Genomic DNA, 14,826 nt, shown 5'->3' with positions numbered 1-14,826 from the left:
GCCAAATCGATTTTAAAACCGGACCGGTTTGTGGAAAAACCGGTTCTAACCCGAACCGAATAGAGTTGGATCAATTCAACCTTTCTTGCTCCAAAACCGGTTTTTAAATCAAATCGGTTTGGACCATGGTTTGACTAAACCGGTTCAGTTTGGAAAAAAAGTCGATTTTGTAAACCTCTAGCCGTACATCTTGATCTTGTGATCTACCATTCTACCTCAAATTTATTAAGATAACAAAAGCTTCGTTATTATGTTTTCTTTTTGCAACTTTCATAAAAGCTTTATTAAGTGTAGCACACACTAAACTTTTTAGTAGCATAAATATTATTAATAACAATAACATATTAAGATTTAAGTTTGAAATATGTAATTATAATATGCAAGTTTCGTGTATGATTTGATAAACCAATCCATATGAAGAGGCACATTAAAGTGAGAAAGGACAAAAGCAAAGCCTTGAATTCAGCCGATGGGCATCTTATCATTTTATTGGATTTCTTTTTTTGTTTATTTCATTATTATTCTTAATAAATAAAAATATTTTAAAAATGGGCCACATACAATTATTTCACCCTTCAATATCCGAATCTCATTTTTGTCCCTTTTAATCTCACCTTTCACCATAAATGCAGGGAACCTACCAATTAAATAAAAATGACATTAGCACAATTTTAATTTTCTTTTACTTTTTTAAACTTAAAAAAAAAACATTTTTGTTAGAATCCAAAACCATGAAGTCCTTCACGTGAAGTTTCTTTATTTTGTTTTCTAGTTAAAGAGTCGTATAAAGTTTTTGACAAAGATTCGATATTATTTGTTACATGAAAGCGTTGATAACCGAAAAAGAATGATTAAGTTCACACCTCTTGTGGAGAATATGTGAAAAACATTATACACGAAATTGACTCATGAGCGTCGCCTGATTTTCTTGTTTATGTTCGTTTGTTAAGAAAATAAATGTGTCCATGCTCGTTTATGTCTGGCAGTGAATCCTCTAAATGAGCGGTTCATAGACACAAACAAAGACGAATAAAAACAAAAGAACATATACATAAATGTGAATTTACAAACATATAAAGTCTAAATTCCATCATCATTAGTCATTACATTCAACATTTAAAAAAATAAACAAAGATATATAAAGTAAAGTATTGTATACAATTAGATAACTCATAAGTTAAAAACAAGTTTCAAAACAACATCTTTAGAGCACTAGGAATCCATAGTATTGTTCAGCAATGTGTTATCCATCATCATTACTTACTATAAGACAATGTTTTCAAACGTTTAATGTTGGTTTCTTGTTCAATTATAGTAGTTAGTTCATTAACATACGCATTCTCAATCTCTTTATAATCGAGCATTGTAATAACATCATCAATATTACGTGTCTTTTCCATAATTAGAGTGTATGCATTCAAAACGCAATAGTGAAACTTAAGAGATGGCATTTCGTATAAACTTAACATATATCTTAGTCACGACCATTTATGGATTTGTCTAGAGTGTTAAATAAAATATGTTTACCAAACCATACGATTATACAACTAACCTTACATTTTATTTGAAAGATAAACTTATTAAGTCATCATGAACAAATTAATCATCATAGATGCTATTTATGGTGGATAAGTTTGGGCCTTTGGGTCACGCGGAGTGTAGATGAAGGGTTGATGATCACAAATTCATGGACCATGGTTCAGTCATGAAGATAGGGTTCGTGGGTAATGGAGAAACAGGTTCTGACAAATATTTTCAACCTTCAAGAGTCATGAGTTTGGTCTATAATTTTCAGTATGATTGGTTTTGCCATTAAAAAAGGAATTACGGCATAGTTTGTTGTCCGCTTACATGCCACTCTATTGTAATTGCCTAATTGGATATTTTGAAATGTAGTTTCACTAAATTGTAAGATAAAAAGAAAAAAAAAAATCACTTGTGCTTACCAAATTACATTATTGGTGCATCAAGTTAGAAACACAAAGCCAATGGTCCATGTTTTTAAACTTGTTGCATGGATGGACACATCATTGGATCGCTGCTTAAAATGAAGGTTTAAGTCATGCAATGTACAACATGCATGAGGGTAATTTTGTTTATTATTAGTGGATGGACTATGGAGTCTACATTGGATGAACAATTTCAACAATTTCCATGACCACTCAATTTAATTGTTTTATATGGACTACATGCAACCTTTTAGTCATATTTAAACACCTATGAGGAGATGTGATATCTAATCAGTCAATTTCAACCCAACTTGATTCCTTAGGTCAAAATTTATTAATTAGAGTTTGATTAGTTTATTGTATTTTAAAACTCAAAACACATCTTAGGAAGTATTATAACATCCCAATTATATTTATTATTATTATTTAGAAATTTGTTGAAAATATTCATCTTATAACACACATGATTAAGTATTAAAAATGGATATTTAAAATAAAATGAGAACCTTTGAGCACCATTTACTTGGTGGAAACTTTATTTCTAACTAGTTGGGGGATAACACAATAACATGGATTAATCATGGTTTAAATTTTAAAACTTATTAAAGTAGATGGGGTATCGTTTATAAAGGACCCAAACCTAAGATTAAAAGAAAAATAAGATGAAGTGGGTTCAACCTACAATATCTTTTCCTCTTTCTGCATCTCCCGTTTTCACGCTCATGGGAAGGTTGCTCATGCCCCCACTCATCCACATCGATCGCAGTGCTTCAGCAGGTGTAAGCCAATATGGCATGCTCCACACTCACACTCACACTCACATATTCACATAGTATGCACGTAGGCCGAAGGTGATTTTAGCAGTTTTGTAGCCCATTTTCCTTAAACAAAGGCCCAACGTACGAAATACAAAATATGTTCTAATCTAATTAGTTCCGACATGGATTCTCCCACTTTTTTGTTACAAGGCTGATTTTGAACATTTCTACCATGATTAAGTGATTCTTTAGTATAAATTTGATTTGTTTAGCATCCTTTTCTACTGCTTGTTTACTAAAAAGATCATAATTCCGTTCATTGAATCTTTTCCCATCTTTTGCATAACTATATAATCCTATAAAATACAATATTACATCAAAGTAATATCTTTTAAAAGTTTAAATCTAAAAAAAATGGAAGTTACAGAAATTTTCACATGAACTTAATTCACATTTATTCAACAGTTATATTTAACTGATTTTCACAAATTTTATACCAACTTAATTTATGATAGCCTTTAAATATTTTAAAAAGCTAAAAGTGATTAATAATTAAATAAGTATAAATAAATAGCATTTCTCCACATTTGATGGAATTGTGGAATATTGTTTCCTAGCAATTTCTTGGAATATGGAACAAAGGTTGGACTTTGGAGCGTGTCCTTTTCGTATTTTCAATATTCCATTTTGTAAAAAACGCCTTTTAATTTGTGTAACCATTTAAACATGTATACGTGTTACATCAAAAATAGTGGTGTCAACATAAGACATAAGACTTTCTACATTTTGATTATCCGCTTATACAGAGGAGATTTATGAGAATAATGAAAAAAACAACTATTGTGAAGTTTGAGGTGGAGTCCATCAATCTTTGAAGATCTTTATCATGGATGGTGAAAAATGATGATTGATGGGTCCACCATATTAGTGATGTGGAAACTCGGAGGTTGTTTATGGAAAGATGGACATGTCATTGTTATAGGTAAAAAATGTTTATGGAATGAATGAAAAGTTGCCATGGCATGCCGACTAAACTGTTTGTGGAGAAAAATGTCATGCGCGGTACAGTCTAAGAGGATTATAAATCATCTTATAAATTCAGTTTAAAGATGATATAATGTGTTTAACTAATAGAGATTGACAATAAATTAAATTATTTTTCTTAATTAAAAACAATCATTACAAGACAATACTAATAAATAATACAATTATGAGTTATGAGTATGTAGTATCAAACAAAACATAAAAACCGGTTGCTATTACAATTTAAATCAATATTTTAGGTGCTATGAACATGAAAGATTCAATTATTAAAAAAAAATATTGAGAAGTGTAAGAAATATTTGTAACTAAAAAAAATCTTTTAATAATAAATTCAAAAAAATTAATAAAAATAATAACTCAAAATATAAATAAAAAACGAAAAAAATTTAAAAACTAAAATGTTTTCCCCGTCATTCTTGTAAAAAAAAACCATCGACGAAAAGACAAAATGCCGAGATCAAAGACATAATGACGAAAATAAACAAAAGACACAATTATAACAAAAAAAATACACAATAGATCGAAATATAACAAAATGCCGAATAAAATATAACACAATGTTGAGTAATATAACGTAATATCAAAGAAAAAAAACACAATGTCAAGGAAAAAATATACAATCAATAACGAAAGTAAACAAAGACACAATGATATTTTTGTCTCAACATTGTTTTTTTTTAAGAACGAGGAAGATGGTAGAAACATTTTTGTGTTTTTTTATTAAATTTTGAATTTTGATTTTTTTATTATTTTTTTAAGAGTTTTTTTGTGTGACTACAAATCCTTCTCATTTTTGCCCCCATTTATAAAATAACTTAACCCCTTACTTGATACCTATAATTCTATAAACCTGATTATATTGTGATAAATATACTCATATTATCGAAATATACTCATGTTATCGAAAATATTCCCATACACATAATCAAACCATGCACTCATGCATTCACAACACCTTCATTCACCAAACTCTCAACCAACTTATTGAAACACAACACTAGTTGGGTATCCACATTCGTGTTTACAAGACCAAGAGAACAACAATGGTGTGAATGGTGTGATTATGTTGCATTCCGTGATTAACCATAACTTTATCAAAGAGGGGAATTTATGTGTCCAACACACATGAAATACACATTTGCTAGTGCGTTTGATGTTTCGTTGATGATTCTTCTTAATGTGATGTGGTACCGAAACTAATCATGAGAATATCAACTATCACAATCCAATCCGACCCAATCTTTTATTAAAAAATTAATTCTCTCTCTTCCACGGTGCACCTACACAACGCAATCCAATCCAATATTTTACTCACTATCATAACCCAATATAAACCAATATTTTATTAAATAAATATGATTTATTTTATTATATACAAAACTCACTAAATAAAATAACAATAATACTTTAAATAATGTAAAAGAATAATATACAAAAGTACAAGTTATATAATAAAATATATATCAATTCATTGCAAACTTGGATCGGTGGTCACAAACAAATTTGAAGTTCCGTAATGGAAAAGGTATTTTGTCTTTTGTCCACCTTGCAATCGATTCGGGTAAAGGATTGCTATAGTGGGTAGTCTGAGTACTCAAAAAGTAGGAGTGCTTTATGTTCGTCAAGTTCATTTGGACTTATCACACACATCTTTTATAACTCTACTCGCATACATATTATGATTAATATTGTATTATCAACAATGTATAATACAAAATCAATATATTACTTATAACTTTATAATGTTTGAAGTATAAATAAATCGTTACATATTTTGAGTTTAATACATATGAACAAACTTGTTTGTCTTACACTCTTACGAATCTATATTGTTTACACGTTTTTAACATATAAACTATTAATAGCATAGTTCCATACCATGCTTGGTACGCACACGTATACCACACGAGAATATAATCTAGCTAATAACATAGCATAAATGAGCTTTAGAATAAATAAATAATATGCTATTTATTATACATTAATGTTTATTTTATGATAAATATGAAGTATTTCTAAAATAATAAACGACGAGAATATATATAAAGTAAAAATGTATTAGCACTAAACGTTAATGAATATTAAAAGTGTATACTACGAATAGAAAATAATGTTTGTAATAAAAATATTATTTATAATTAATAAACAATTTTATAGTAAAAAACATAAGCGGGTCATGGGTCACCAAATCCAAATAGCTTTTAAACGGGTTATCACATATCATTTATTTATGAAACCCTTTCATCATCAAACCGTAAGTATATTATTAACTTTCTTACAATAAAAAAAATTAAAATCCAAAAAATAAATATTAAAAAAAACAGAATTACAAATTTTGTCATTTAAAATAAGACGAATTACGGTTCGTGTCCTTTTCTAAGTTTCCTTACAGGCGGTGTACTTTAAACTTTTTTTTCCTACAAGTTTTGTCCTTTACGCTAACTGGGTTAGAAAAAGTCAGTTAAATCCCATCACGTGAGGCGCATGTGAGGGTAGTTTTGTCCTTTCATCTACACCTACAAAAAGTTTATACTCACTCTCTCTCTCTCCCTTTTCATCTCCCTCAACCACTGAAACACAACCCATCACTACAATCATCAATTTCTTAAATTCCCCCGATTACTTGTCATATCTTAGTTTCAAATCATGGCCAACACCACCACTGCCTTGAACCATTCTAGCGTCGCCGGAGATGTTGAGTTCCGGTGCTTCGCCGGAGTTTACAACCACTGCAACATCCGTATCCGCTGTCGGAAACCCACCGGCACCGCTAGGGCCATAATTGAACCCTAATAATCTAATCAGAGTGTATTTCTTTTATAACAGCAGCCCCGCCGTCACTTGCAGTCAAATAATGGTGGACCAATTCAGGCTTACAATCAACGCTCCTTGCTGATAGCAACCGTGATTTTGGTTTCGAAGACAGATCTTATGAAGGACAAGATGTGGTGGTGGTTTCCGGGTAATGGAGATGGGTGGAGGTGGAAGACGGTAGCAACGATGCAGGGAGGAGACGTGGAGATGAAGGGTGAGACGGTGGCTATGAGTGAGAAACTGTTGTTTAGGCAAACATATAATTGGAACATGGCCATCGGAAGGTAGCAGGCGGTGGTAGTTAGGGTTTGTGTGTGTTAGATTGACGGCGGAGTGGTTAATGGTGGTGCAAGGGAAGAAGAGGGTAGGGTGGACTGGTGGTGGCTGAAGGAATTGATGGTGGTGATTGAGTAGTGGTTAACGATGGTGAATGGGGAAAGAAGAAGGTGGGTTGGTGTCTGGTGGGTGAGGTACAAAGAGACTGATAAAAGGGGGTTTTGTTGTAGGCATAAACGAAAGAACAAAACTACCCTCACATGCGCCTCACGTGATGGGATTTAACTGACTTTTTCTAACCCAGTTAGCATAAAGGACAAAACTTGTAGGAAAAAAAGTTTAAAGTACACCGCCTGCAAGGAAACTTAGAAAAGGACACGAACCGTAATTCGTCTTATTTTAAATGACAAAATTTGTAATTCTGTCTTAAAAAATATATATATATAAAACAAAAATTCTTTCAAGCCATCAGATTGCTTTATTTGTAAATGAAGGCTTCTCAAGCATTTGACCCGAATCCACGGGTAAAGGTCTTACCAAACCTAGATAGCTTTTTAAACGGGTTATAACATCTCATTATATTAAAAATTAATCTAATTAAATATTTGATATGAAAATCCTATAAAATAGGGATGTGCTAAAATTTAATATCCTATTTTATTTTAAAAAAATATTATTTATAATTAAGAAACAGTTTTATAATAAAGAAAATAAACGGGTAATGAGTATCACCAAACCCAAATAGCTTTTAAACCGGACTATAACATATCATTTATTTGTGAAACCATTTCATCATCAAACCTTAAGTATATTAATTATTAGCCTTTTACAATAAATAAAATTAAAATCCAAATATACATATATAAATATTAAAAACGAATAATGTAAAACAACCTTCGTAACATAAGAGATAAAATCTAGTATGAATATATATGGTAAGGAAAAAGTTGGAAATGCCATCAGAAGCTTTATGTACTCCCCTTCACATCTAACGTGCACTTCTCTACTATTTTTCCAAAGCATTAATAGCTTTCATAGCCATCTCCACTTTGGTGGGATGGTAAAGGCTTAGGCCTTTGGGTGAGAGGTCCAGGGTTCGATCCCTGGCAATGACGGTTTATTGTAAATAGTAGGAGGCAAGCTTAAACATTCAAAAAAAAAATTAATTGCTCTCATAAATTACTGATAGTGATTTCTTAAAAGCTAAAAAGTAAATCAAATCAAATCATCATTATTAATATTAATAAAACAAATCAATATTGTTAAAGCCAATCTAAGGCTGAGGGGTGTGGGGCTTCAGCGGGGGCGCGAGAGCGCGAGCACCACACCACCGAGGCGTGAGAGGGGCGCGAGCGCGGAAAACTAGGCGGGCGCAAGCTGGGTCGCGGGAGAAAGGTGGCGTAAAGGTGCATTGGGAGAAGTGACATAGCCGTTGGATCATTTAATTGAGCCGTTGGGCTCATAATTTAATAAAAAAAAAAGTTTTTTCTTCATATATATAACCAATTTCATATAAATCAATTACCACAACTTCAAAAAAAAAACCCAAAATCAACCCATCTTCCCAATTTTTTTTTTAAAAATAATGTCGTCGTACTTGTCTGATTCCGACTCCTCCGAAGAGGATGATTTGCTTCTTCATGTAGGAGGAGTTTTGACCGCAACCGTGGTCAATCTCTTGCAAAATCAAGCCCATCAACCTCGACTCCCGAGGGTTAGAGCACCACCTCGTGATCGTGATCGATCGGGTGCTAACGATACTTTGATTAGGCATTATTTTAGCCCTCAACCGGTATATGCGGAGTCGGATTTTCGAACTCGTTTCCGAATGAGCAGGCAATTGTTCATGCGTATAGCAAGTGATTTAGAGGCACGGTATCCCTTTTTTCAACAAAGGGATGATGCTAGGGGTCTCCCCGGTTTTACCCCTCTTAAAAAATGCACGGCTGCTATCCGTCAATTAGCGTACGGCATCTCGTCGGACGCTTTGGATGAGTATTTACAGATGTCGAAAAGGGTTGCACGTGAATCCCTTCAAAAATCCCTTCGTTTCCGAATGAGCAGGCAATTGTTCATGCGTATAGCAAGTGATTTAGAGGCACGGTATCCCTTTTTTCAACAAAGGGAGGATGCTAGGGGTCTCCCCGGTTTTACCCCTCTTCAAAAATGCACGGCTGCTATCCGTCAATTAGCGTACGGCATCTCGTCGGACGCTTTGGATGAGTATTTACAGATGTCGAAAAGGGTTGCACGTGAATCCCTTCATTTTTTCTGCCAAGGTAAAAAACATTAATTTTACTTTTTATTAAATATCAACCAATGTATGACATTAATTTTGTAATGTATATTGTACGTAGGAGTCATATCGACTTACGCTCGGAGATATCTGCGTAAACCTACAATGTATGACATCCAACGCATATATGAGGTGCACGCAGAAAAACATGGTTTTCCTGGGATGCTAGGTAGCATCGATTGTACGCATGTTGGATGGGCTATGTGTCCAACGGCCTGGCGAGGTCAGTTCCACCGTGGTGATCATGAAGGGCCGACCCTTATACTTGAGGCGGCGGTGTCACAGGATCTTTGGTTTTGGCATGCTTTTTTTGGTGTTGCTGGGTCAAATAACGATCTTAATGTTATCGATCAGTCAAATTTGATCAACGACCTTATCGACGGGGTTGAACCACCTCAATCTTTTGTTGCAAATGGAGAACTCTTCAAGTACGGGTACTATCTGGTCGATGGTATTTACAACGAATGGGCTTTGTTAGTTCAAGCTTTTACAGATCCAATCGCCGACAAACGGAAGTATTTTACGAAGAAGCAAGAGTCTGCTAGAAAAGATATTGAAAGAGCTTTTGGAGCTATAAAAAAACAATATTATGTTCTGGCGAACCCGATACGTTATTGGACTCGGGAGAGGATAACGGACGTTGTCTACACGTGTCTGATCCTACACAACATGACGTTAGAAGACGAGGGCAAAGCTATCTGCCAAAACTACCAAGGTGACATTCCGCCACAACCGTCCACAATCAGTGATCAACAAAAACTTCACAACATAGCAAATATCAAGAGCCGTGAGATACACGGGGAGCTTCGACATGAGTTGGTTGAACATTTGTGGGAGAGGCGACCCGATGATCTTGTATTAGATTAGTGTTATTATTAAGTATTATTGTTTGTTTAATTTTTAGTATGTTTTTTTTGTAATTTGAATTTTAAAAAAAATGTGTGTTTTTTTAATAATTTATGAGTTTTTTTAATAATACGTTTTTTGAATATATTTATAAAAAAATAAAAAAAAAATCCGCTGGAGCCCCTGCTCGCGCCCCTCCACACCAGGGCTAGGGGCTCCAGCGGGGGCTCCAACCCCCATCTTATCCAGTTTCTCTCTCTGCCACACGTCACAATATTATTGGCTGGAGCCCCCACTCGCGCCCCCGTTAGAGCCCCCACACCCCTCGGCCTAAGCTAGATCAAATCTCGTGATCAAACAAAACAAAAACAAATGACACATATTATTATTATTATTATTATTATTATTATTGTTCCCAATAGCTGTCATCTGAACAATATTCGTAACTCGTGGATGTGACGCTACACACACCCATCACCATATCAACAAATGGCACGATTCGTAAATACCCAAAAACTCCAGTGGCATTATCCAACACCCATCCCCTATAAATACACCCTTCATTCTAGCCGTCTAATAAAAAAAACATTACGTTCATCATCTCATAACAACAAACCCTAATTGGAAGAAAAACAAAACCCTAGTTTTCTTCTTCATTGGCGGCTGCTAATAACAGTAAGCTTGTAATCTGATTACCGTTTACGATTCGTTGTTGTTGTTAATGATCGTTTGGTTATTTAATTAGCGTTTTGTTTTGCAGATCGGAGAGTGGATTGATCGTACGAAATTGATACTGTAAGTGTGAATATTTGGATCTGATGTGTTGTTATTATGTGAATGTATGGTTTGTGATTCATGTATATGTGAAATTGGTGATGAATTAGCGTTTGAATCTGGTGTTTTAGGTTTTGTTTATTTAAAATATATTAATCAGATGTTTATAAGGCTTTTTGAAGTCATAATTGAAGCTTTTTTGTGTTGTGTGTTATTATTAGGTTATGTATGAGGTTGATTTGATGGTTTGGTTATGAGTTAGGTTTAAAATTAGGGTTTTGATTTTTAAAATTTTTTTTATTGGAATTTAATGGTAATTTGGTGAAGGAATTATGTTTAAATATAATTTTTTGGCTTTATTTTCATTTCAAATTTTGGTATTATAAGGCTTTTTGAAGTCATAATTGAAGCTTTTTTGTGTTGTGTGTTATTATTAGGTCATGTATTGAGGTTGATTTGATGGTGTGCTTATGAATTAGGTTCAAAATTAGGGTTTTGTTATATTTTTTAAATATTTTATATTGGAATTTGATGATAATTTGGTGAAGGAATTGGGTTTAAATCTGGTTTTTGGATTTATTTTCATTTCTGTTTGAAGTATATTAAATTTATTGGTTTTTATGCTTTTTTGAAATCATAATGGAAGCTTTTTTGTGTTATTTGTTATTATTAGGTTATGTATTGAGGTTGATTTGATGGGCTGGTTATGAATTAGGTTCGAAATTTAGGGTTTTGATTTAAAAAAAAATTATTGGAATTTGATGATGATTTGGTGAAAGGAATTGGGTTTAAATCTGATTTTTATGGCTTTATTTTCATTTCATTTTTTAGTGTATTAAATTTACTGGTTTTTATGCTTTTTTGAAATCATAATGAAAGCTTTTTTGTGGTATGAATGATGATTATATAATTGGTTTCACATTTTGTGAAGTATAATTAGGTTATTTATTAGGTTGATTTGGTTATGATTCAGGTTCAAAATTAAGATTTTGATTTATTTTGGAATTTGATGATAATTTGGTAAAGGAATTGGGATTAAATCTGAATTTTAGGCTTTATTTTCATTTCAATTTTTAGTATATTGAATTTACTGTTTTTTATGCTTTTGAAGCTATAATGGAAGCTTTTTTGTGTTCTGAATCATGATGAAATCATTGATTTTACTTTTTATGGAGCATGATTAGGTTATTTATGTGGCTAGTATCATGATTTTGTTATTATTGAGGTTCAAAATCAAGGGTTTCGAATTATATAAATTTTTATTAATTTTTTTATTATCGGGTAGAAGTTGCCCTTAAATCTATTTTTAGGTTTTATTGATTTCATTTTTTGATGTATCAAACTTTTTTAGCTTTTTTTGTAATGATAGTTGAAGTTTTTTTTGTGCCCTGAATCATGTATTTTTTTTTTGCCTTTTTGAAATTATATTTGAAGCTTTTTGTGTTCTGTATCATGGGGTTGTTTTCCCTTTTAGAAATGATGAAGCTTTTTGTGGTTTAAAAATGATTACATCATTGATTTTACTTTTTATGAAGCATGATTATGGTTATTTATGTGGCTGGTTTCATGATTTTGTTATATGATTTGATATGCAGGAAAACTGAATGTTCTAATGGAGACTAAAGGTGGGAAAAAGTCTAGTAGTAGTAGTAGTAAATCGTTTTATGAAGCTCCCCTAGGTTACAGCATTGAAGACGTTCGACCAAACGGAGGAATCAAGAAATTCAGATCGGCTGCTTACTCTAACGTGAGTTGTTTTTCATTAATATTATTTGTTTTTCTGAATCAAATGTAGTTATAAAATCTGTACTGATCATGTGTTATTATCTTCTTGCTGTAGTGCGCTCGCAAACCATCCTGATATTCTTCAAGTTAGGGTCTGCGTTCACGTCTTCTTGACGTGATTTATTTACTGCTTTCGTTTAGTTTTAGTAGTCATAGTTTGTCCCCGTTTTCCTCCTTTTCTTTGTTTCCCAGCCTCTTTCTTGTTAGTTTCAAATTCTGTTAAGAACAATGTCTGCGATCGGTTTTGAAGGTTATGAAAAACGGCTCGAAATCACTTTCTTCGAGCCCAGCATCTTTGTTGATCCACAAGGTCAGGGTCTCCGGGCACTGTCAAAAGCCCAAATTGATGAAATCTTGAACCCTGCTGAATGCACAATCGTTTCCTCACTGTCGAACGCTTATCTTGACTCGTATGTTCTATCCAAGTCTAGTCTGTTTATTTTCCCATACAAGATGGTTATCAAAACTTGTGGAACCACCAAGCTACTTTTTTCAATCCCGCCTATTTTGAAGCTTGCAGAATCATTATCTCTCACTGTCCGGTCAGTGAGATACACACGTGGCAGCTTTATCTTTCCCGGTGCGCAATCCTACCCGCACCGCAGCTTTGCCGAGGAAGTTTCAGTTCAAAATTTTTACTTCGAAAACCTCGGTTTGACTAGCAAAGCATATGTGATGGGCGGGCTCGGAAAGCCCCAAAAATGGTTCGTTTATTCCGCTTCTGCAGGTACTGCAAACACTCGCAATCAAGTCTACACACTCGAGATGTGCATGACTAGTTTGGACCGTGAAAAAGCATCCGTCTTTTACAAAACCGAGTCGAGCTCGGCTGCAACCATGACTAATGAGTCGGGTATTCGTTCAATACTCCCAAAATCTGAAATTTGTGACTTTGAGTTCGACCCGTGCGGGTACTCAATGAATTCGATCGAAGACGGTGCGATCTCCACTATACATGTGACACCCGAAGACGGGTTTAGCTACGCGAGTTTTGAAGCGGTCGGGTATGATTTTAACGAGATGAGTTTGGAACAGCTGGTACGATGCGTGCTGGCGTGTTTTGAACCGGGGGAGTTTTCGATCGCGGTCAGTGCTGACGTGGCGAGTAAGTGTTTGGAAAAGACTTGTTTGATTGATGTTGAGGGGTATAAAGTGGAAGAAAAGAGTTGTGAAGAGCTTGGATGTGAAGGATCAATAGTGTACCAGAAGTTTGTGAGGAAGGATGGGAGCTGTTGTGGGTCCCCAAGGTCTGTGTTGAAGTGTGAAAAGAATTGTAAAGAGGAGAATGAAGAAAAGGAGTATTAGTGTGATGTGTTGAAGAAGGGTTGTTTTTGTTTCTGTTTTTGATTTGAATAATAGCCATTGGTGTATGGTTTTGATGTCATTGTTGGTGTCTTTGTGTTGGATTATTGGGTGCTATACTTGGTCCCAGTGATTGTTATGAGATTAAAGGTGGTTTAGCCTCATTTAGTATTAAATTTGGTTTTGTTTTGCTCTAAATGATTTTTGAGTTATGTCTTGTGATGTGTGTGCTTCAATTAGCGTAATTTTTTCGGCTTCTAAAAACTAAAACTTTATTTTTAAATAGGATTAGATTTTGCTAGTTAAAATGGGTTGCGGGTTTGTGAAGCAGGATGAATATTGAGAAGAAAGTTGTCTTTAAAAAAAAGTTGGTGAAAGTAATTTATTAAAAAATTATGATATTTAAGACAAGGAAACGTCTTTATCATTGATCTTTCTAATTTCTATCCAGAAATTTCGGTGAATTGATTGAGAAAAGCCTTTACAAAGAAAAACATCATTTTGTTTTAACTAAAACAACAATCACACGTCTCTCATGCGTGTATTTTATTTTTATTTATTTTAAGTATTTATTTATGTAGTTGAATTTTGCATAAGCACTAAAGTAGTAAGTGGGCATAATGAGAGATGACTTAAAACAATACTACTAGGGGGTGTTTGGTAGAAGGAATTGAGGGGTGAGAAATGGAATTGGAAAGAATTCTCTTGTTTGTTTATAGGTGAGAAATGGAAATAAACCATTTCCATTTCTCTGATTTTGTTTCTCTAAAAAAAGCGGAGAATTGATTTCTAGGGTTTCATTTCTCCACTTTCCTCCTTTTCATTTCTCCCATTTTCCTCCTTCAGCAAGGATAGCACCGCAACCCAATTGCCTCCTATTACAGTTTCCACTAACAAGGTATGGTTCAAATTTCCGGCGTCAAACCCTTAAATTTCATCAAATTACTGTCATTTCACTTTATTATTATTAATCGTACCACAT

General features: G+C 33.7%; 1 protein-coding gene across 1 annotated transcript; it reads left to right on the top strand.

Annotated features, from left to right (window-relative positions):
- The first annotated feature begins 12,603 nt into the window (after positions 1–12,603).
- On the top strand, positions 12,604–13,902 carry LOC143573988 (S-adenosylmethionine decarboxylase proenzyme-like). Its single transcript, XM_077058732.1, has one exon. The coding sequence runs from the start codon at positions 12,771–12,773 to the stop codon at positions 13,845–13,847; it is 1,077 nt and encodes a 358-aa protein (XP_076914847.1). The 5' UTR covers positions 12,604–12,770; the 3' UTR covers positions 13,848–13,902.
- Positions 13,903–14,826: the final 924 nt, after the last annotated feature.

This window comes from Bidens hawaiensis, unplaced genomic scaffold, assembly GCF_021521415.1.
Source record: "Bidens hawaiensis isolate Kalapana, Puna unplaced genomic scaffold, B.hawaiensis_p1.1 tig00001382_1, whole genome shotgun sequence".
NCBI lineage: Eukaryota > Viridiplantae > Streptophyta > Magnoliopsida > Asterales > Asteraceae > Bidens > Bidens hawaiensis.
The sequence above is the reverse complement of the archived record's forward strand: the minus strand, read 5'-3'. Positions and strand labels throughout refer to the sequence as shown.